Source organism: Myxocyprinus asiaticus, chromosome 29, assembly GCF_019703515.2.
Source record: "Myxocyprinus asiaticus isolate MX2 ecotype Aquarium Trade chromosome 29, UBuf_Myxa_2, whole genome shotgun sequence".
In the NCBI taxonomy this organism is placed as follows: domain Eukaryota; kingdom Metazoa; phylum Chordata; class Actinopteri; order Cypriniformes; family Catostomidae; genus Myxocyprinus; species Myxocyprinus asiaticus.
This window is the reverse complement of record NC_059372.1, coordinates 26,567,906-26,591,185: the sequence shown is the minus strand read 5'-3', so window position 1 is coordinate 26,591,185 and position 23,280 is coordinate 26,567,906. Positions and strand designations below refer to the sequence as shown.

At 40.3% G+C, this 23,280-nt stretch overlaps 1 protein-coding gene across 2 annotated transcripts in view; it reads right to left on the bottom strand.

Annotated features, from left to right (window-relative positions):
* Positions 1-508: 508 nt before the first annotated feature.
* si:dkey-32e6.6 (extracellular matrix protein 2) overlaps positions 509-23,280 on the bottom strand; it is a 32,841-nt gene continuing 10,069 nt past the window's right edge. For both annotated transcript variants that reach the window (XM_051661699.1, XM_051661698.1), the window contains 6 exons: positions 22,967-23,082; positions 22,024-22,156; positions 19,838-19,995; positions 19,617-19,756; positions 7,959-8,285; positions 509-1,401 (listed from right to left, as the gene is read on the bottom strand). In XM_051661699.1, coding sequence (XP_051517659.1) covers positions 1,212-1,401; positions 7,959-8,285; positions 19,617-19,756; positions 19,838-19,995; positions 22,024-22,156; positions 22,967-23,082 — 1,064 coding nt within the window. In that variant the 3' untranslated portion in view covers positions 509-1,211. The remainder of the gene's footprint in view (positions 1,402-7,958; positions 8,286-19,616; positions 19,757-19,837; positions 19,996-22,023; positions 22,157-22,966; positions 23,083-23,280) is intronic.

Genomic DNA, 23,280 nt, shown 5'->3' with positions numbered 1-23,280 from the left:
CTTTGGAGTTCATGCATTATAATGATGCTTTCACAAACCCCACATAAAAAACTGGTAGCTGTGTGTACACTGTGAAATTTGCTGTATGTGGTTCCATCACAAATTATTTGTAAAAGATAGATAGACGTAACGCAACTTACTGTAAAGTAAGTTTGTATACGTTAACATTTGTTACCCAATACTTAACATGAACTAAGAATTAACAATACTTTTTCAACATTTATTAATTAATCTTGGTTAATGTTAATTTCTACAGACTAATACATTTTTACATGAAATAACGTATATGTTAACATTAGTTAATGCATTATGATCTAACAATGAACAATAGTACATTTATAAATTAATAATAATCAACATCATAAATGCTGTAAAAAAATAAAAAAATAAAAAAATAAATCATTGTTAGTGCATGACACCAAATGCATGAACTAATGTTAATGTATAGAACCTTATTGTAAAGTGTTACCATTATAGTAAATTTAGACTTTGCATTACTTAGGGGGCATTTCCACTTCTAAAGCATTCATTCACTTTCTTGCAGCTGTATTGAATCAAATTATTAAATAAAAACAAGGCAAATGTTTGTAAAATTACGTTTTTAAATTAATATGGTTTAATGTGAGAGAACAGAGTATGAAGACATAAATAAAATCATCTACAAAATGTACCATGTGCAGATGCACCAAAGGATACATTAATATTAATATTTCATTTCTTACAATGTTAGTTTATTTCTGAGCTAAGTTGTGAAATTTGCACACACACACACACACACACACACACACACACAAAAGAAATAAACAAAGAAAAATTTAAAAGAAGCCAGAAATTACATCTCTAATGACAAAAACAGTCACACTGATGATTAACAATAAGAACAGTTCATCACCAGTTGCAATCAGTCAGTATAAACCTTTATGATCATTCATTTAGAAAACTGCATCCTAAATGAGCAACCCTGCTGGTGCTGCTTAAAGACTAAAGACTAGAGTTGCCAAATAGATGCCTGTTACATAAAGAGTGAAAAGATAATGTTTTTTATGCTAGAGGGTACAGAACATGATGTAAATGTGCAGTTCAAGAGCAAGATTGCACGCTAATAATAGATCTAAGGGATATAGTGTTTACAGTATTCCGAGTAAATGACTGTGAGAGTGGATGAAAGGAGGAGTAGAGGGAAGGCTATGAAGTGACAGGGTGACAGCTGATTATGCCAGAGTCTGCTGTCCCTCTGTTTGGGTCTGGGGCTCCAGTATGATTTTGCTGGGGTCCCGGATGCAGGAGAAAGCAGTACGGGGGATGTTCTTCACATCTATGTAGTTGTACTCTAAATGGACAGCCGTCAGGTGAGATTGCTCAGTCCTTTTAATCTTACATACAGACTTCACTGAGACAGAGCTGAAAAGACAAAGCCATATGATTTATTTTGAAAAGTGTAGGGTTGAGTCTGGGTCCAGAATTACACATTGACTACGTCCACATGTTTTTCTCTAGGTTTGGCCTTCTGTCCACACTGAGACGGCGTTTTCGAAAGCCAAAATGGAGCTTTTCGAAAACGCTCCCACAAGCGGATCAATTTGAAAACGGCGTCTTCGCATTGTGAATTGTTGAATGTGATCCATTCAACCCAAAACTATCAAGATGGCGGTCCATGTTTTAGCGGTGTTGTTGTGCCTGCTATTCACTTTGATAGTGTTTTTTCCCCTTTTTCTCCCAATTTGGAATGTGCTCTAAGTCCTCGTGGTCGCATAGTGATTCGCCTCAGTCTGGGTGGCGGAGGACGAATCCCAGTTGCCTCCGCGTCTGAGACAGTCAACCTGCGCATCTTATCATGTGGCTTGTTGAGCGCGTTGCCACGGAGACATAGCGCGTGTGGAGGCTTCACGCCATCCACCGTGGCAACCTTGCTCAATTCACCATGTGCCCCACTGAGAACAAACCACATTATAGCAACCACGAGGAGGTTACCCCATGTGACTCTACCCTCCCTAGCAACCGGGCCAATTTGGTTGCTTAGGAGACCTGGCTGGAGTCACTCAGCACGCCCTGGGATTCGAACTAGCGAACTAGCAAACTCCAGGGGTGGTAGCCAGTGCATTTTACCACTGAGCTACCCAGGCCCCCCTACTTTGATAGTGTTGTTAAAGATAAATATTACGTTGTACAACTTTCACATTGCATTCCATCAAAGGCAATGGGAAGTTTACTAGGAATTGCTGTCCGGCGACAGAACACGAGGACAATTGCATTTCAGACCGTACATGGAATGGCGATTTTTCGCATGCATATGGGGATTTAAGAGTTTACATATGTTTCGTTGTGGATGAATACATTTTGGAAAACGGCAGTGTGGACTAAGAGCGTTTCGAAAACCAAAACGTAGTTTTCAAATGTATCCAGATTGATGTGGACGTAGCCTCATAAAGTGGCTTTTTTTTATTATTATTATTACATAAATAGTAATACATATTATATGATTTTTTTTTTTTTTTTTTTGTGACATTTGAAAATTTACCACCACACATAGAGCTTTGAGTCCAACAAAGCTGTCATTCTAGCAACAATTTATATCAATTGTCAAAACAATTGACAAAAATTGTCCAGAAATCTATGTGTCAAGGCATTTAAGGGATATAGTGTTGACATTTAAAATAGACAAGACATTTAAAATAGAAGGAGCAAAATCAAGATACAAAATATAGTTTCATGGCCATTAAGATATATTTATAGTAAGGAAATTTGACTAATGTATTGTCAATGTGCCATTGAACTTGCTTATGTGCGTTCTTGCTTTACTGTGTCGGTAACAAAACTCAGTACTCAAGGGGGTGATAGAGTTATATTCAAACCTTCACAAAACATAAAATAATAAAATCAACTACCATATGTACCATGTGCAGATGCATCAAAGTATGCCATTAAACTATATGTGTTATTATTAAGGTAAGTTGATATTTATGTTCACTTTACCTCACTTGCTCAGCAATATTCTCTTTAAACTGCTGCTCTGTCATGACAGTAGTTCACACTAATGTCTGCTATCATAACACTGGTGTTAAGAACTGCGGTCTGATGCATATTGGAATGCAACAATGCACAAAACTGAGCTTGCATTGCTAGAAGCATTTGCGATCACGTCCTTCCGGAGAGTAAGTTTGGGCGTTAATTTAAAAAAAACACACACAAAAAAAAAAAAAAAACACAGATGTCGCAAGAACGCATTCATGTTTGCTTTGTGTGTGGAGTGCTATTTGTGTGATGCAAGTACAGTATGTAGCCTAAATCAGTCACTTGTGAGATTTTATGACATATGCTGCCTTAGAAGCAATAGGTTACTAGCGTAACCCCGGTTCTCTGAAACATTGATTGGAGAGATCCACCTATGGGAAGGGCATCCGTACCTGACATCTGCAGAAGCATCCAGTCGCACCAAGTCTGGCTAGACAGACAGAAGCACGTGACCTATGCCCTGTAAGGACCCACCCCCTTACCTAAGAGCATATAAGGACCTGCACGCGCTGCTGTTCCTCAGTAAGTATATTCGCTTCTCGTGCAGCAAGCGGGGCAAGCTTGGTGGATCTCTCCACTCTATGTTTCAGAGAACTGGGGTTACGCTAGTAACTTATTGCTCTCATTCATCATCTCGTGTTTTAGATCCACCTATGGGAGACATTGACAGTTCCCCGATTACCCAATACACTCACAGTGAGACCCTGCAAGCCAGGTCACCTCAAAGAGGCGGTGCTTGACATGTCCCATAATCACACACCTGGCAACCCTGAAGCACACAAGTGAGAACTGTGCACAGGCAGAGAATGAATAACATGTTAGTGGCACAAACATAAAAATCAGCCCAGCAGCATATATGCAGTGAAGATAGCACCCAGGCAGGAATGTAAATGCATGCTTGGTGACATGAATGTGCATGGCCAACCGGCCCATAACCCATTTTTCTTACTCTTATATTATAAATATAAAAAGAAAGAAAAAGGGGCTAACAAGAGAGGGGCTATGAAGAACCCACCCCCAAGACAGAATGAGCTACCGGGGTCCTGGTAACATCCAGCCGGTAGTAACATACAAAGGTATGGGGAGAAGCCCAGCTGGCAGCAGAACAGATGTCCTGCAATGAAACTCCCCTAAACAGAGCCCAAGAGGCAGCCATGCCCCTTGTGGAGTGGGCTCTGAGGCCTCCTGGAGGCTGCACTCCCCTAGATTCATATGCCAAAATTATAGCTTCCACAAGCCAATGACAGAGGTGTTGCTTAGAAATGGGATTCCCCGTGTGAGGGGGGGGGCCCAAGAGATGAAGAGCTGATCGCCCTTTCAAAAAGCACTGGTCCTATCCAAGTATGCCCGCAGGGCACGGACAGGACACAGAGTATTCAGCCTCTGATCCTCCGCAGAAGAAAAAGGGGGAGGGTGAAAAGCTCCATTACCTCACATGAGAACGCTGGGAAGCGTTTAGGCATAAAGGCCAGGTTGGGCCTAAGGAAAACCTTATCTCCACTAAGAGAGAATCTAGTGCACGAGGAATGAACAGAGAGTGCATGCAAGTCACTGACACGTTTAGCTGATGCTAAGGCCAGGAGCAAAGCTGTCTTGAAAGACAGCAATTTTAGGGAAATGCTCCCCAAGGGCTCAAAAGGCTGCTGAGATAAAGCCTCCAGCACCATAGAGAGGTCCCACTCGGGAACAGTTCTCCTAGTAATTGGGAGAGAACGGCAAGTGCCCTTCATAAATCTACGAATGAGGGGGTGCTGCCCTGCCGTTGAGCCATCAAACCCAACATGACAAGCAGAAATAGCCGCCAGGTAGACCTTAACAGTGGAAAAAGACCTGCCCTTATCCATAAGGTCTTGTAAAAAACACAAAATATCAGAGACTGAACACTGATATGATATGGAACCACGCCCATCAATCCACCCTTCAAACACTTGCCACTTACAGTCATATAAGGACCTTGTGGAAGAGGCCCTAGCATTCTGTATAGTGGCAACCACACGTGGGGGGAGCCCCATCGAGCTTAAGTTTGTTCTCTCATGGGCCAAGCCCAAAGAGCCACCCTGTCCGGGTGGGGGTGATTTATCTCCCCATTGGCTTGAGACAACAGGTCTGTGCATAGAGGGAGGGGTCACGGCTGGGCATGCAGAAGAGGAATTATCTCTGCCAGCCACGGTGCTTTGGGCCACCTGGGTGCTATCAAAATGAGGGACAGACCCTGCTCTCTCACCCTGGCCAGGGTGGGTATTAACAGGCACAGGGGAGGGAATGCATAGAGCAGCACTTTGGGCCACGGGTGGGCTAGTGCGTCCACGCCGAGGGGGCGCATCCTCATCCTTTAGCGAGAAGAACATAGGACAATGGGAGTTTTCGCACGAGGCGAAGAGATCTACGGTCGCCTGTCCGAACCTCTCCCACAACATGCCCACTATCTGAGGGTGGAGGCGCCAATCTCCGTAGAGCGGGTTCCACCTCGACAGAAGGTCCGTGCCCCTGTTCAAAATGCCTGGAATATGGGTCGCGCATAATGACAGGAAGTGCTGCCTGCTCCACACTAAAAGTCTGTGAGCTAGAGCATGAAGCTAGGGTGAGCGCATTCTGCCCTGGCGATTGATATATGCCACTGCTGTGGTATTGTCGCAGCGAACGAGCACATGATGCCCCTGCAAGCGGGGCAGAAAATGTTTCAGAGCTTTCCATAGAGATATGAGCTCCAAATAATTTATGTGGGCTGAATGAAGTTCGCTCGGCCATGAACCGTTCAACGTCCTGCCCTCCTGAGTGGCTCCCCACCCTGTTAAAGACACGTCTGTCCTTACCACTTTTTGCAACATAACAGCCTCGAAAAGGGTCCCATGTGCGTAAAAATCTGTGCTCCTCCAATGGCGCAAGGCTGGGGGGGGGGCTGACCCCACTGAGAGAAAACCTCCTTTTTTTGAATGGGTGAACTAGGAGGGCAGGATAGGGGTCCGGGGGGCTGGCGGCCCGAGAATGTGGACTCAAAGCCCCCTGAGGCCGTGCATCAGGCCGTGTTTACATTTAGAGTCGGAGGGGGTAGAGTTAGGTGGTTTCTTGGCCCAGCCGTGGCGAAAGATGTTCTCTCCCAGGGCTTAGCGGAGGGTGGGTTACTCTGCTGAGGAGGTGGTTTACTGCATGGCTTTGCCTTACCAGGGTGCTGGAAAAGATACCCTGTGGCAGAAGGGTTGGATGGCCGTGCGGGGGGTGCCTGGCACAGTGCCGCTCTCCTAGGAAGGCATAATTTAAGCACTTCATCCTCCTTTTTCTTATCGTCGCAACGTTGTTGCATCAAGGCAACGGCAGGGCCAAAGAGAGCCTGGCCAGGCTTTACCGGGGCACCCGCGACGCACCGCTTCTCACTGTCAGGGAGGCCTGACAGATTAAGCCAGAGCGTACGTTCTCCAGCCACTGAGAGAGCCATGGAACGCCTGCAGGCTTGGATGGCCTGACGGGCATTACGGAGAACAAGATCATTAACTGTGACAATCTCCTTCCACAGAGAGGGCGTGGGGTCTCTTTCTCTAGTTGTTGCCCCATGTCGACCAGGAGTTCAGCCTGGTATGCAGAGAGGAGGGAGGAGACGTTGAGGGCCCTGACAGCCAAGGCTGAGGCTTTAAAAGAGGCCTGATGGATGGAGGCAGAAAAGTGGTCAATTTTGTTGGGGAGAACAGGCTTGGGAGGGGCAAGTAGGCCACCTTGAGAGGAATTAAGGTGTCTGGCGATAGAGGGCTCGATGGCGGGGGTGGTCACCCATGCCAAGGGCCATCATATCCTTCACTTTGAGGCCCATGAGACCGTGTTTGAGGTCGAACGGGTCTCCCCAACAATGCCAAATATGCTTAGCACATGCAGGGAGGACCGGGAGAAGTTGTTTTCTTGGGCCGGGAGGGAGTCCCAGGAGTTTCCCTGATCAGTGGCACTTTGTAGGGCTGGCCATTAGATATTGAGGTGAGCGGCCGCTCACTCGCAAACCTCGATAAGGACGGACTGAGGTAAGGCTGCGGGGGCATTAGCCTGGGGAATCATGGAAGACAGGATGGCCTCCTCATCCTCTGAACCCTCGAGAAGGCCCGCATCGTCCTCGTCACCAGAGCCAGCCGGCTCACTGGCGAACGAGGGATCCCCTGAGACAATGTCCTCAGGGAACACCAGGCTGCTTTGATCGCCCCAACTGAGTCGTTGTCACCGTTTCCCCCGTCAGAGTCGGAAAGATCGGGGTCGGAGCACTGGGTAGCGGCAGCCTTGAGCCTCTGGTGCTGGAGTTTTTTGGGCAGCACCAGGCAGTGGCTACAGTTTTCCGGGAATTCTAGAGCCTCCTCCACGTGTATGAGTCCCATACAAACGACACAGAAAGGATGAGGGTCTCTGGCGGTGATGAGGGCACTGCACATGGCCGGGCAGTCACGCGATAGGTTGTCCCCGGGGTTAGCCGTAGGTTTGGGAAGTGCCATATTAGAGAAAAACTCTGTAAAATCTGTGGCGGGCAACCGTGGAGTTGGGTAAGTGGTGAGAGAGAAAGGCGGGCAGCCTGACTGGTAGATTTAAGTGAGCGTGGGCGGCTTGCAGCAAACAAAAACAGCTAACCTGGCTGAAGCAAGACAGTCACATCTGGTGGAGGCTGATCTGAACGATTTGTCCTCCTGTAGACAAAATTGTGAAAGTCCAAATTCCAACCGAGCTGAGAGAAACTGAGGAATAGCAGCGCGTGCAGGTCCTTATATGCTCTTATGTAAGGGGGCGGGTCCTTACCGGGCATAGGTCACGCGCTTCTGTCTGTCTAGCCAGACTTGTTGCAGTTGGATGATTCTGCAGAGGTCAGGTATGGATGCCCTTTCCGTAGATGGATCTTGAACACAAGATGATGAAAGAGAACTAGCCTATGTAGGCTGCGAGGCTGCTCACTAGGTTTAATAACTGAACTTATGTGTACGCACCTTATTTGATTGTGATCTAGACGCAAAAGCTGGAGGTTCTTGAAGTGGCGCATGTTCCGGGGCACTTTATCAAACCTGTTGTTGTCCAAGAGTAGCTCCACCAGTGTTTGATAAACACCACGAAATGACTTTCCTAGCACCCCATGCTCCTCTAACAGATTGTGGGAGAGGCGTAGAGACTCTAAACCTGGGCGAAGGTGACTCAGGGTGTAAGGAGGAATGGCATGAATGTGGTTGTGCTGCAGGGAGAGTTGGCGCAAGGCCCTTGGCAGGTGTGATGGCACCACAGACATCTGGTTATGGGACAGGTCAAGAGCTTCTAACTTCCTGAGAAAGCAAAGAGTGAGAGAGAGAGGTGAGATGTCAACTACAATTAATTGTGGATTGTTTATTGCACTGTACTGTATGTATCATTAACTTTATAGTGTGAACTTAATGTGCCTGTTAGACCCCGTTTCCACCTGGTATTAAGATGCATCTCGGGTGATCCGATCACATGTGGTCAGCCCTAAATACAGTACAGGTCTAAACAGGGTTTAAAAAGTTTTGTGATCGGATCACAAAAACCACATACAAATGTGGTCAAAAACGCATGTAAGGTGTAAACGCTAATCCATCCTGTATATGTCCCGGCAGCAGTGAAGCACCGCACCTCACCTGTCAATCAACCGCTGCGCAAATACAAGAGTTTAAACTTTGCTGACTTAACCGTCCGATCGGAAAACATACACAATCACGAGAGCTTCACGGATCTTTTTTAGTGTGCCTGATATCAAGTCATATGAGAAGCATGAAAACCTGAAGCTCCTTTAATACAGGTACTCCAATAAAATAATGGCTAATTCTGCTCAACATGTTGCGTTTGTGCTTAGATTAAATTTCAACAGCATCTGGGAGAAACAGAGCAGTTTTTTTTCACACTTCCTTTATCATTTCTAACTTTGTTGCACTTTATTATCATGCAGTAACACACTGGCACAGTGATTGATGTATGTCATCATCAGTGCTGGGTGGATTACTTGTGAATTGTAATCAGGTACTGATTACAAATTACATGACAAAAATGCAATCAGTAACAGTCTCATAGATTACATTTTTGGGGTAATCTAATCCGATTACTTTTGGATAACTTTTGGATTACTTTCAACCTAATTCTATTTTATTTTATGTCACATGCATTTGAGTAGGATAATCATTTTAACATAAAAGTACAAAGAGGAAGAAAACATATTTCATTCTTTGAACTATTGTGTAATCTGCGGCCAGGTCCCTTAGAGATAGCATCCACTTGTTCCTTTGAAGCAACAAAGATTAATGTGTGAGCTGCTCACCATTGGTGAGGTAGTAAGAAATAAATTTTTTTTTGAAACATATCTAGTTCATTTTAAGTGCATAAAACAATAGAAATATTACATGAACAAACAGTAATGCACCTGAAATCAACAGCAATGACATTGCTAGGTCAAAGCTAACAGCTCAAAATTCTGATACAATTACTTTTAACCCTTACTACTTAATAATAGTCCATCACCTATTCCTTAACTGAGGTGCATATCTTACTGTTGCAGTGTAAAAGGAGCACGTTTTAAATGTTCATCTGTGAGACTATTGCGCCCCAGTTTAAGAATGTGATGATACTGACATGAAAATGATCCATAAATTATTAACAATTAACTGCCGTTGCCTTGCTAATAGGTAATCATGTAATTTATAAAAAAAGTAACTGTATTTCGATTTTGAGTATTTTAAAATGTAATTTAATCCAATTAACAGTACTTGAATTTTGTAATCTGGTTACATAATCCAGATTACATGTAATCCGTTACTAACCAGCACTGGTCGTCATGAAACAGAGACCCTCCCCTACAAATCCGAACACAAGTGGTCACAGGAGACACATTTAAGCGACCAGGTGTAAACAGCTATATGTCTCACCTGACCACATGTGATTGGAACACACGACAAGCATCGTAATACCAGGTGGAAATGGGGTTTTAGATCCAGATTTTGAAAGGATGTGTAAAAGCAAGTTTTCTCAAACATAAGTTAGTTTGCTACACAATAGTACAGACTCGTGCTTTGTTTTGGATTCTTGTATTCCTACAAGACTCCTTGACTAGCAAGACTACTAGGTGGTTCAATGCTGGTCCGACTACTGGTGCACTACCTATGGCTATGCTGGTCCAACCAGCTAGACCAGCATCAAAATAACAAGAAACAGTATAAATTTAATGTGAAAACATCCATGGAATTGTCTTGTCTGTGTTTCTGCATTGTCTTTAACAAATTAACTTGCCTGGGCATGTTACTCGTATTTGTGAAAACCATGTGAAGCTACTAGGGGTGTAACGGTACATGTATTCGTCCCGAACCATCACAGTACTGACGTCACGGTTCGGTGCATGCAGTCAGTCAGTCACAGGCGATCCACACTCCAATCCAGAAGGGGGCGCACGGTATTGCAACACCACAACAGGATAAAGAGCAGAAGAAGAAGAGACCATCTATGCACCAACCCAAAACAAGAATGGATTCTCCTAATGCATAAGTTTTATTTTTCATTATTCTATTTATTTTGTACTTTTATAACAGAAGAGATGCTTTTCAGTTTTGTAGCTGATTGTGACCAAATACCTTTTGTTTTTTATCAACTCTACAAAAAAATATGGCCTATGCAAGAGTGCATTCTGTTTACTGCTTAGTGCTTAATACACTAAAGGAGGCTGTACTGTACCAACTACCTCAGGGGGGACTAAATGCCGCTAGGTGGAACAAACTGTAATTTGCACTACTGTCTGTAAAAAATAAATAAAAAGAAACCTAGCATTTGGGATTTGTCGCTTTTTCCTGTTGTACTGAACTCGTATCGAACCGTGACCCCAAAACCGAGGAACATACCAAACCGTAACTTCTGTGTACCATTACACCCCTAGAAGCTACTGTTTATGGTTAGTATACATAGGTTGCATCACTTTATAGTAGGTTTCTCTCAAGTGCTGAGAGAAATTGTGTACGGAGAGGAAAGTATTTTGCAGTGTTTTTATGGAGAAGGGCCCCATTGCAGGTCATTAACCCAGGAAACAAGGCAGCTAGAGCCAAAAAAGACTGTGTACAACAAGGAATGTGGAGTTTGGGTAAGTGTGTATGTGTGTGTGTGTGTGTGTGTGTTCTGAGGGGGCACAGAGCAGCAGCGCAGCAGGAATGAGTGTTTGCGTTTCCGGGGGGATGAGGGTGCAGGATTTCTGTTGAGTGTGTGTATATAAGAGAGAGAATGACCTACAAGAGCTAATAAGTGTATGAGTGGGGTTGTGTTTTTTTAGAGGGGTCTGGAGGAGGCAGCTGGTGTAAATTTACAATGTTGGACTCAGTAGGAGTCAGAAGCACATTTCCTCTGTAGCAGTGAAGGCTGCCCAGTCCAACAGCACACTGACGGGAAGAGTCTCATATAGCAAGGAGCGTTATTCAATCAAAGCTACAATGACCTCCATGTGGTTTTCATTCACTGAACAAGCTCTGTTACTGACCATGAGATGAGAGATGAAACTTTTTATATGTTGCAGACTGAACATCAATCAAGATATTTGGCAGTGAACAGCAGAAAGTGTTTCAGTAGGAGCTAATATTTTCAGTTCTATTTTTAAGTTCTTTTGTAAAGAGATATAATAAAAATCAGCTCAATGTCAAAGCTAAAACTGAACATTGAAAAAATAGTCCAAACGATTTGGTAACAATTTACAGTATGGTTCAACAGTATTCGCTGCAATTATAGCAATAGGTATCATGAACCAACAATAATAATAAAAAATAAAAAAATTCAGCATTTACTTATCATGGTTAGCATTAATATATACATTATATGGCTGCAACATGATCAGCTATTGGTAATTGTAAGTTCACATTAGTTCATAATGCATTAATTACTGTTAAGTACAACTTTTAATGTAATATATATATATATATATATATATATATATATATATATATATATATATATATATATATATATATATATATATATATATTAGTATATGTAGAAATGTATATTAAACAAGAATAATGAATGTTGTAAATGTATTGTTCTTTGTTAGTTCATGTTAACCAGTGCGTAAACTAATGTTAGCGTATACAACCTTATCGTTATGCATTACCGAAGATTCAATGTACCAGTAACATTTACTAGTTGCATTTGTAATGTCTCTCTCTCTCTCTAGCACTGTCACAAGGGAGCCAACACTCAGTTATACATACAGTATATTCATATTTTAAAAATTTAAATGTAATAGATTTTTTTTGGAGAAATGTGTGCTAGTAGTCAAATGATATGAGAGGGTGAGTGTAAACTTAAAAGTATAAAGCATAACTTTTTGGAAATACTGTTTCAGAACTCAAGTATCATAAATAAAGACTTGTAAAAACATGATAAAGCATAATTACAGAAGACTAGAGTCATAGATTGCAAAGCAGTTTTGCTCTTCAGAATTATTGGCACCTGATGTGTGAATCAGATCACTTAGACAGTGACATTGCTCTTCCACAAATCCCTCCCACCAACAAGTCAAGCATAATCAATAATGGTGGGGTTACTGAGGGTGCAGTCCCCTTATGAAAAACTGAAATCTCACAGCTGCCAACACATGTCCAGGGGCACACCAATGCCAGCGTTGAAAAACCGCCCTTACATAACCTGGCATGCAGGACAGGAAGACCACTGTCACAACAAGGCAGACTTCATTGGATCTCGGGTTATTATAATGCATGCAGGAGACCTGAGCTTGGCCAAATTCAGCCCCTTCATTTTGGATGCTATGATTTCAACTAGCAAGAGCAAGCAATTGAATAACTATCTCCAGCTGTACTTTAATTCGTGTTCTTTCCCTGTCAAGATTCAGAAGTTTCTGAAACCCAGTGAAGTGCCTCACTGTCTATGTAGGTACCTTCTATGTACCTTGTATGGCAGCATCCTAAACATCATGGAACTTCAAAATTGCCCAATTTGGAACGCTCTACATATGCGGCAACTCTGTGCGCCACAGAAATGGGTGATTTCAATAGATCGCAAACGATTCTGGAAGTTGAAATCACATTCCTTGTTTTTATAGGCGAATTAATATTTAATATTTAATGGTAACTTATAAACCTTTAAAGACTGACCTACCATGAGCTCCGAGGTTGTTAATCGATGATAACACTACCTATTATCAAGCAGAGAAAGATTCACCAATCAGAGAATCACAGCCAACAAGGCCTGCCAAACAAGCTCTGAAGTGACCGCCCATTCCCATGACACACTGCGAATGGCATAACAGAGTCGGTGTCCCTACACTCTCAGACTGCCTGTTTATCTGAATATTTTGCAATACAATCAAAATTATTTTTTTCCAATACTTAAATATAAGGAACAAATTTTTATCAATAGTTTTAAATTTTTCCATCGTTTTATTTCGATTATATCATTTGTGATGCTTCATGGGATTGTAGTTCATTCTCTCATGAAAGATGGTAAGTACACAGTCTTGAACCTTTGTCATTTTGTCCGATTTTTAAATACTTTTTACCTTAAAATTAGGTCTGTCAGTCATTTAATCGCGATTAATCGAATTTTTTTTTTTTTTTTTTTTTTTAGTTCATTGTGATTAATCGCAGATTTTGAAAATTCTGAAATTTTACACCATATACCTGTATACTTATCTTTGGAAAGAAAACAATATGTATCAATATAATGCTTTATTAAAATTTTCCAAACAAACCCTTCCACAATGTAAAGGTAGAAATGCACTAAAATATCACCTATTCAAGTAACATTAAACGTCTCCCAAAGTGGGAGGTTGACTTATTGAAAGAATTAGTCTCCATAGGTTAAGCATTCATTCATATTTTCATTCATTTCATATTACTATATTCATAATTTTACATTTAAATTATTCATCTCATAACATTATTTATGCATTTGCATCTGCTGTGTAAATGCATTTATTCCTGCTCTATGAAAATACATCTATTTGCCATTTCAGATGCAGCTTCTGTGCCACCTTTGTTGTGTAAAGATGGCTTTAGTCCCCATAGGTTTAGAATTCATTGCAATGGTCATTAAATCTCTTAAACTCACATCCTCCACAATATTAATCTGCTGGTAGACTGTGACTATCTGCTTTGTTACAACAATCGTGAAGCTGTGCTCCAGCTCCAGTGTCCAGCGCCTTTTTGAACTCTACGGGAAAAGCGGAGTGATAGTTAAGACTTTGCGTGCTTCAGTGGTAATTAAAATGTGCTGAAAATACATGATTTCTATCACAAGTCCCATCTGGGCTTGTTTTGTATATCAAATAATAGCACTTAGAGGTCATTTCTCCATAATATTATTACTGACAGGGAAGCGCTGTTGTGGTGTGTGTATCACTGTGATTACTCTGGGCAGACACTTTACAAGGTTCCGCCCTCCCAACAAGAGCTATGCTGGTTTATGCTGTATTAACGGTAAAAGCATTAATCGTGATTAAGAATAATGTACACTTTAAATTATTTTAATTAATCGCATGCGATTAACACGTTAATTCTGACAGCTCTACTTCAATTCAAAGTTTATAATGTTGTGATTCACCACGGAGCTGGTTGGTTTGGCTTAGAACTCCTTTATAAAGGATTTTATGAAATCCCTATGGAAGAAATTAATGTGAAAAATACTTCTAAAATGGGTAAGTGGGCACCGTTGTGCGCTATAGAATTTGGTGTTAGCATGTTGCTAAGCTAATGATGTAATACTCTAATAAGCATAAAAATACATGGTACACACAGATTTTGGATACACAATCCATTTGTAATTACACTGAACTATTATTTATATAGTTTATTTTATAATCAACATTTCTCTCGCTTTGTCTGCCATCTTAAATTTATTCTTAATATCTCATCACAATGCAGTTTGGAATTGCTTTCTCTGTAAAGGATACATACGATGCTGCTTCAGAAAGGTACCAAAATATATTTTCGGAGACAGCATAATAAGGATTCCTACCATTAGGAACAGCCTTTGCGTCGGTAGTGCGACTATGTTGCGTTAAAAAACTGTCTACGTAGGCAGCTCACTAGGTTTTAAAAGAAAGCAAATGTGTGTCTATGTGTGTGTGTTTGTCTCCACAAGTCCACATATCTGTACAACTGTTGGCTCTTGGTTGTCTCCTCAGGCAAGGACACTTTATGTAACTCATTATGAAATGGGATTGTGCAGTCCACTTCTTCATGAAGCACAACTCCACCATGCAGAGCTTGAAACTTGTGTGAGAACTCAGTAAAAACACAAGCCGTGCATGTCCTTTGTTTCACCCCCTTCTCTCAGCTTCCTGCTGATTCCCGTAAGCTCAGTCCAGCTAGCGTATCATCACTGTCCTCGCCATCCATCATAATCCTCAGAGTCTCAGGTCATTGGCCTGCAGCAGATCCCTATAACCGCATACCCTGCTCTTCACCCCAGTCTTACGAGAACCAAACAATTCTGCTGATGACTTGGGGCCCATGTTGTTATTTCTCACACACAAACATAAACAGACATGCATTTGTGCACCCATATTACATACATGGTTATGACAGTGCACTTGGCTGACCACACAGAGCACCACGATTCTTCATCTCCAGGCAGCACAGATTCCCATGACATTTAGCTGTGGAGCGCAGACATGACGGGTCACTTTTAAAGAAATTTGTAACTCCTATAAGCAGTTTTGCTTACACCATACAACAGCGATACAAAATAAACCGTGAAGGTTGCTGAGTGAAATCTAACCAAGGAATTAGATTTTATGGGGCAGGCACCTGGATCTTTATAAGCGGATAACAGAGCGTAAGGCGATGAGGAGAATAAAGTACACATAAATAAATTATTGTAAGGGTTTTCATTGTCGAGGGCAAGGAATTTTATATATTTCTTTTATAAATATAATTTGTTCCTACATATTATTTTCTTCACATTTATTTTTAATTGAATAATTGCAATTGATATATATATATATATATATATATATATATATATATATATACACTACTATATCTCATCACTGCTATTTACACACACACACACACACACACACACACACATATATATATATATATATATATATATATATATTTATTTATTTATATCGAAGTGACTATTTGGATTAGGTATAAATAGCACTTGCCACACAGCCTTAAAACCATTTGCAGGGAAGGTTAGGTTAAGGGGTAAGGGTTGGTGTAGGTTGTCTGTGAACTCTAAATAACACAATAAACATGCTATATATAAATTATATAAATTAATAATAAAGAATGAGTATAATGTCCAAAATCTCTGTGATTGTCGGCAGTTTGACTTCATACGACAATTGCTAGATGACAGTTCTGCCGCATGCAAGATGAGTACGTGAGTGAAAGTCTGAGGAACGCATGGAGTCTTGAGGAGGTGTTGATGGAGCTGGGGTTTAAAGCGGTATTTAGACTGGGTCCAGGGTGCCAATTTGGATTTTATTTGGGTTGACAGGCTCTTATAAAGGGTGAGGAGATTAAAGCAGACAGTAAACGTCCTGCCTTAACTCGGGGAGGTTCACAGATTTATGGTGAGATAATAGTATGGTGCTGGAGTATTTGCGTAGATCACAAGATCACACACATGAATGCACAAACACATGCACACATTTACACTAACAATTAAGTACAATTTGGTGACAAAGTGACACTAGTTTTTTAAATAAAGAGCTTGTAAAGTTGAGCTTATGGCTGATCAAAGCTCACAAACAATTGTTACAGTTAATTAAAGGATACCTTTTAACTTTTGGAAAACACTTCGAGTGTTTCGAAAACGAAAATGCTGTTTTTAAATCTGGATTAATGTGGACATAGCCTAAAGCTGAAGTTTGTAATTTCTGCACCTCTAGCGCCACCGAACGGAATTGCAAAAATAGACATTGTTTTCAAACAGCTTTCTGAATACACCCCCAGTCTGCTGTTGAGCAAAACAAACAGTCCCGCCCCCAACTCATGCCATTGGTTGAGCCAAAGTTGATGTGTCAGGCTAGTCGCTCATAACAAATTTTAAGTGCCACAGATACACAGTGTTTACAGTTTTTGAGAAACTTAACCTACAAATGGCATACTTAGTTGTCTCTGTATTTTAAGCTGAGATATGAGAAAGTATTTTAACACAGAAAAAGTTACACACTCCAGCTTTATAGAGATAGTTCACCCAAAAATGAAAATTCTCTCATCATTTATACATCCACATGCCATCCCAGATGTGAATGACTTACTTTCTTACTTTGCAGAACACAATCATAGATTTTTAGAAGAATATCTCAGCTCTGTAGGTCCATACAATGCAAGTGAATGGTGGCCACTTTGAATCCCCCAAAATCAGCATAAAAGTAATTCAATTCAAGACTCCAGTGGTTAAATTAATGTCTTCAGAAGCAATATGACAGATGTGGGTGAGAAACAGATCAATATTTAAGTCCTTAAATCTCCACAGTCACTTTCACTTCCACATTCTTCTTATGTTTTTTGGTGATTCGCATTCTTTGTGCATATCACCACCTACTGGACTGTGCTGGTCAAAGAAAAAAAGACTTAAATATTTATCACCCACACCTATCATACTGCTTCGGAAGACATGGATTTAACCACTGGAGTCAAATGGATTACTTTTATGCTGGTTTTATATGATTTTTGGAGATTCCAACTTCTGGTTACCATTTACTTGCATTGTAAGGACCTACAGATTTGAGATATTCTTCTATAAATCTTTGTTTGTGTTCTACAGAAGAAATTAAGTCCTACACATCTGGGATGGCATGGTGCTGAGTAAATAATGAGAGAATTTTCATTTTTAGGTGAACTATTCCTTTAATGGGGATCTCAGTTATAGTGTAAGTATCAACTTTGTCTATGATGTTTCTTTTAAAATTCCTTAGCGGACATAAAAATAGACAAATGAAACAACATAGTAAGAGTATTAAGCTACAAAAATGATTCTGAATAGAATAGCTCAGATTTTGATCTTGGAAGAATTCGATGAGAAATATTTGAGTTCATATTGAAATCTCTGACATTTGATTGCAGACTTTGGTATTGTGGCAAATCTAAACACAGTGTGTGACATTATTAAGATCCCATTTTCCCCAGAGTAAAATTTCCGAAGTAAGAAATTTGAGTAAAAGTCACCATTTGCTCTCCATATAATCTCATTGCTGTCTAGACAGAGAGGGAGAGAATAAGAAGCTCTTTCATACTGACTTTGAATGGCACTCTCTTGGAAAGATTCACGATTCACCAGGACAGCAAATGAGTAAAAGATGTTGTAGATGATGAATAAGCATTAGCATGATTTGCTGATAATGAGTGGGGATGAAGGGTGTGGAAAAGACACAGAGCTCATGAATATAAAAAAGAGAATATTTATCTTAGCATCAAAATTGTAATGGAAGGCCAGGAGAAAAGAATGTCATCAATAAAGTGTACCTAATGATTACTGACTTCATCTGACTTTTGTTATTTTTAACTTTTTGTTTTCTTTCAGTATATGGCTGTGTGTTCGCTAAACTCATGTTTGTACTTTGGTAACTCACAGAAATCCAGTAAATGCCTCTCTACTGAAATGTTTGAGCATCACGATAATCCCTGTATGAACCATACCCCACACATTCATCTTCATACATCCAATCACTTAACCAGCTCTTTAGACCGCTCCAGTTGGCTGATCAGTGAATACATCTGCTCTACACCACAATCCAAGTGCAAATTATTATCAAAGAGAGTGAATTTATGCTTAATTACAAAATACACCCCAGTAGTCCTCCATACACAACCCTAATAAAAGCCGTTATCACTCATTAAGTTAAGCTCTTGCTCCCTAAAATCTGGGACATGGTAATTGTGTTTTCAAGCTTGTTTTTCTAACCTCACCCCATCACTCAGTGTAATAGACAGGGTAAAGGGCAGAGTGAGTGATGAGTGAGCTCTCTGTCACTTCTGTGTCCTGCATAACACGCTCTTGAGGATGAGTGATGTGAGACCTTGGAGAAGCACATCTTCTTGGGTTAGAGTGAAACTGTGAGACAGATGCAGGCTGACAGCAGGGCCAGAATAAATGATCGCTCTCCCCCATCTGATTCTGAACACACAGGTTCTTGGAATTCTGCTCTATCACAATGTATTTAATTTAAGGACTGTGATGAGCTGGATTCTCAGCGTGTCTAATGTGCGCCACCTAGTGGCTGATATGAGAAATGCACTACAGTTTGGTAGTTGAAGATTCCTCCGTCTAGAGACCTAAAATTCGAAAGTTGATTAATAATGTGGTCTTTTGTTGTACTGTGTGTGTTATATTTACCGAAATTAATTTTATATTTAAAATTATTTTAACATAAAATCTATTTTATGATATTTATATTTGTATAATAGATTAGACAATATTTTAAAATATATATTATATAAACATTTATTCTTAAGAAAATATATTATAATATGAATAAAATATAAATAGACTCAAAAGTATATTTTATACAATTTAATAATATAAAGAAATATTTTTATTATTATTATTTTGTAGAATCTGGTTGCGCATTACAATAATCTATTATGAACATATCTATTGTGTGCATTAATAAAGTATGAAAATGTGCATTTTAAACTCACGGCAAGTTGACCCAGGCCTCAGGGTAGATACTGTTCTCTTTCAGAAGGTTGTGACTGAGATCTAGCACCCTCAGGTGGACACACTTATCCAGAAGCCTGTCCTGGATCTCCACTATTTGATTTTCCTTCATCCTCAAGTCCTGCAAACACAACAAGATATATTAAGATACACCTACAAACAAGTAAGTGACTGCAACATTTGGCTGGGATACAGAACTGACCTCTAAAGATGGGGGCAATCCAGCTGGGATGGAACTGAATCGGTTTTTATCCAACCGTAAGTACTTGAGTGTCTTCAGAGGTTTGAAAGTCCAGGGTGTAACACTACCCTCATAGAGGAGGTTTCCAGTCAGCTCTAAAACTTGTAGGTTGATCAGACCTACAGCAAAGAGTGTTTTTAGTTCCTTTAGTTAAAGAAGACCCTTTCTCATTTTAATATTGCTATCTAGGGCCCTATTTTAAGCGTGCAAGCGCTTAGCACAGCTTATGAGCCTTAACTCATAAGCGCAAAGTCAATGAGCATGGCCATGAAGTGTTGGTATTTTCGTGCAAGCGTGTGCTAGGTCTTGGCGCAAGTGGGTTTGGTGAAATCGCGCACGCAAGGCACTAATTGGGCCAATAAAGGTCCTTCTCCGGCACTGTCTCCGTCCTATTATACAGTCCATTCCCTGTCAAGCACTAGCGATATAAACAAAGACAGTACATTCATAAGAAGTTGGCAGTGTAAATGGACTGTATGCACTGAATTGGAAAAATAAAAATATGGATTTACATTATTTCCTTGTTAAATGGGACATGTTCCTTTTACATGCATGGAAAATGTGGTTCAGGATATGGATATAGGCTCCGGTTAAATTAAAGAGAATATAAGTATTATTAATCATTTTTATCTATTGACACACAAATCATGGCTAGTCATAACAGTGATTGTATCAGCACGCACTTCATTGATTTTGAAAAATTTTATTCAATTATTGAAACATGAACAAATTAAACCAAAAATATTTCTAAATTCAAATTACACTTCAAACGAAATGAAAATATAATCAAAATAACAAAGTGTACCAAATCCAAACATTTTACTCTCTCCTTCTTCCACCGGCCCCTTGGCTTCAACAGTGATTGTCAAGGGGTGCTTCTCAAATGGAAGTCTGCAGCCTAGTAAGGCTGTGTCCTTCCTAGACGAGTCCTTCGGAGGCTGTAGGCTAGTCTCCTCCTCAGCATTCAGCACTAGAATGAGACGGTCTAGTAACACATGGCGAAGCATATGCTTAGAACCATGTTATATTTTACTTTGTTTCAAAAACCCATATACTTCAGAAAACGATGTCCTTAATCCCTAAGCTATTTTAGCAAAAAAAATGTATTCACAAAGCTAGAGTCATAATTATATAATACATTTTGCAACACTGATCTTAGAATTTATATTTAAACCCTTTCAAATATGAAAAAACGGAACCCTAGACTTGTAAAAACTATAAAACCTTTCAAATTCATGTAACTGCCCTTTTATTAATTCTATTAATTTATTTTTTTTGTGCTTTGTATCTTCTAATTTGTTGTATTGTTTAAACGTCTTGCATTGTTTATTTTTCTACATATTGTCATAGCTGCAAATGTGAATAAAATCTTGAAGAGAGAGAAAAATGTAAGCTGTGTCATAAAGGTTTCCGCCTCCACAGTCACGTGACTCGTTTTCCACCCTTTTTTAAAATAATTATGGACATGTGCAAAGGATTGTGGGTGATTGAAGGCCACGAAGGATACACCCGATGCATCCTCCAAAATATGGCAAACGAAGGCTGTGAAACAAGGCTGCCTTCCAAGTGTTCTCACAATTGAGACGGCCTTCGACAGTGCTTGATGACGTGGCAGCTGAGATATCCAGCCTAAGGAGGCTGCAGCCTTCCAATTGAGAAGCACCCAAGGACATTATTTGATGTTCTGTACTTTCTAAGTTTGGACATGAACTTTATTACCATCTGCTGGTGAAATCTCCAAGCTGCAAATACAGGAACTGAATTTGGACTTTACGCTGAGTTAAGAGGTGGTATTGAAACGTCTTAGCGCAACGACCAAATTCTTAGGAAAATAGTAAATTGCGCTTTGCGCCACTTCATTTACATGCAATACACCCACAGTTTGCGTGCACACACCCACAGATAGTGCAAACACTCCCACCCATGCCCATTTGCACTTTTCGTTGGCACGAAAATTGCATTTAGAGTTAGCGCTCTCATGAAAATTGGATAAGACGTTGCGCACGGGCATAGCGTGTTGCACTGTGCTTTGCACACTCATGAAAATAGAGTCCTTAGACTTACTTTGAACTACATAGCAAAGTGAAGAAAAAATAAACTCGGGCTGTTTATCATGTTTGTGCATTTGGCATGAAAGCAGTGCAAACCTTTGAAGTTGTGTGTAGCAAGTTGGTTTATTTTGTTGTTGTTTATCTTTAGCTCCTCCAAAGAAGATGGCAAGCGCGGAATTGTTGTGAGTTGATTGCCGTCAAGGTTCAGTCTTCTCAGCTTTGTCAGATTCTGGTAAAAGAGGAGAAAATAACAGCAGAGGTGCTACTTGGGACTCTGTCTGCTTTGGGCGCAATGATTCATAAGCCTGAGCACACATTGTTTGAATAGTATACCAGTTTAATGCAGCAATGTTTCCACTGTGCTTACCGCTAAATGAATAGCCTCAAATAAGTATGCAGGTTAAATTATTTTAAGGTAAAGATATGACTTTCAAACCCTGGCATGATTCAGTGCTCTCTTTCTCATTTAGGGCCAAGTCTACACTAATACGAAACTTTCACAAACACTATCTATAACCGAATACTTTGGAAACTATGACATTAGGAAACTGAAAATGGAAGTTTCAAATTAAATGGATTAGTGTGGATGTGGCCTTAGCTAGACTACAGATCTCTATCATTTATGGAACATCAGAAATGGACACTGTAAAATATGAACTCATTCCCCTATCAAAGAGCATCTGCTTCTCACGCAATTTCACCGACATTGCATAGACAGTCCAAAAAGGACAGTGTTTTTTTCCAAAATCTTCCATTGGTCAGTATGTGGTTCCTATTTTCAAGAAGCTGTGTTTGCATTGGGAGGGATGTGTGGTCACTTCTCAAGGACCCAGAGAGACACATGGTTTATTTTGAGGGGAATCTGGGCTAAACTTATAGTTAGCAGTTATAATTTAAAGCTTTTTTAATTTGTGTATGTTCTTAAAAAATCCTTACATAAGATACAACAATTTTAGGGTGGAGACATTTACGTTCTCTTTAAAGAATATAACAGTATATCATTGGCGTAATTAAAGGGATACGCAAGAAATGACAGTACCATAAAGAGGCTTGTATTGAGAGAGGAGTCTTCCAGCATATTCATACTTAGGTCAGCCTCTTCAAGATTTGGCAGTCCAGAGAAACCACGGGGAGGAATTCTTGTTATGTTATTCCCTATAAGATGGCACATTGGTTAAAACGATTAACAGTTATGCTTATTACAAGCTGTCATATGGATACAACAAGCAATCCAATATAACCTCATTCACATATGATGTCACCTGACACTTATCCTTTATCAAACATGTAATTGCAAGTGAATGGCAGTTGTTTAATTACGGTAATACTGTTATAATAGAGTGTCTCAGTGAT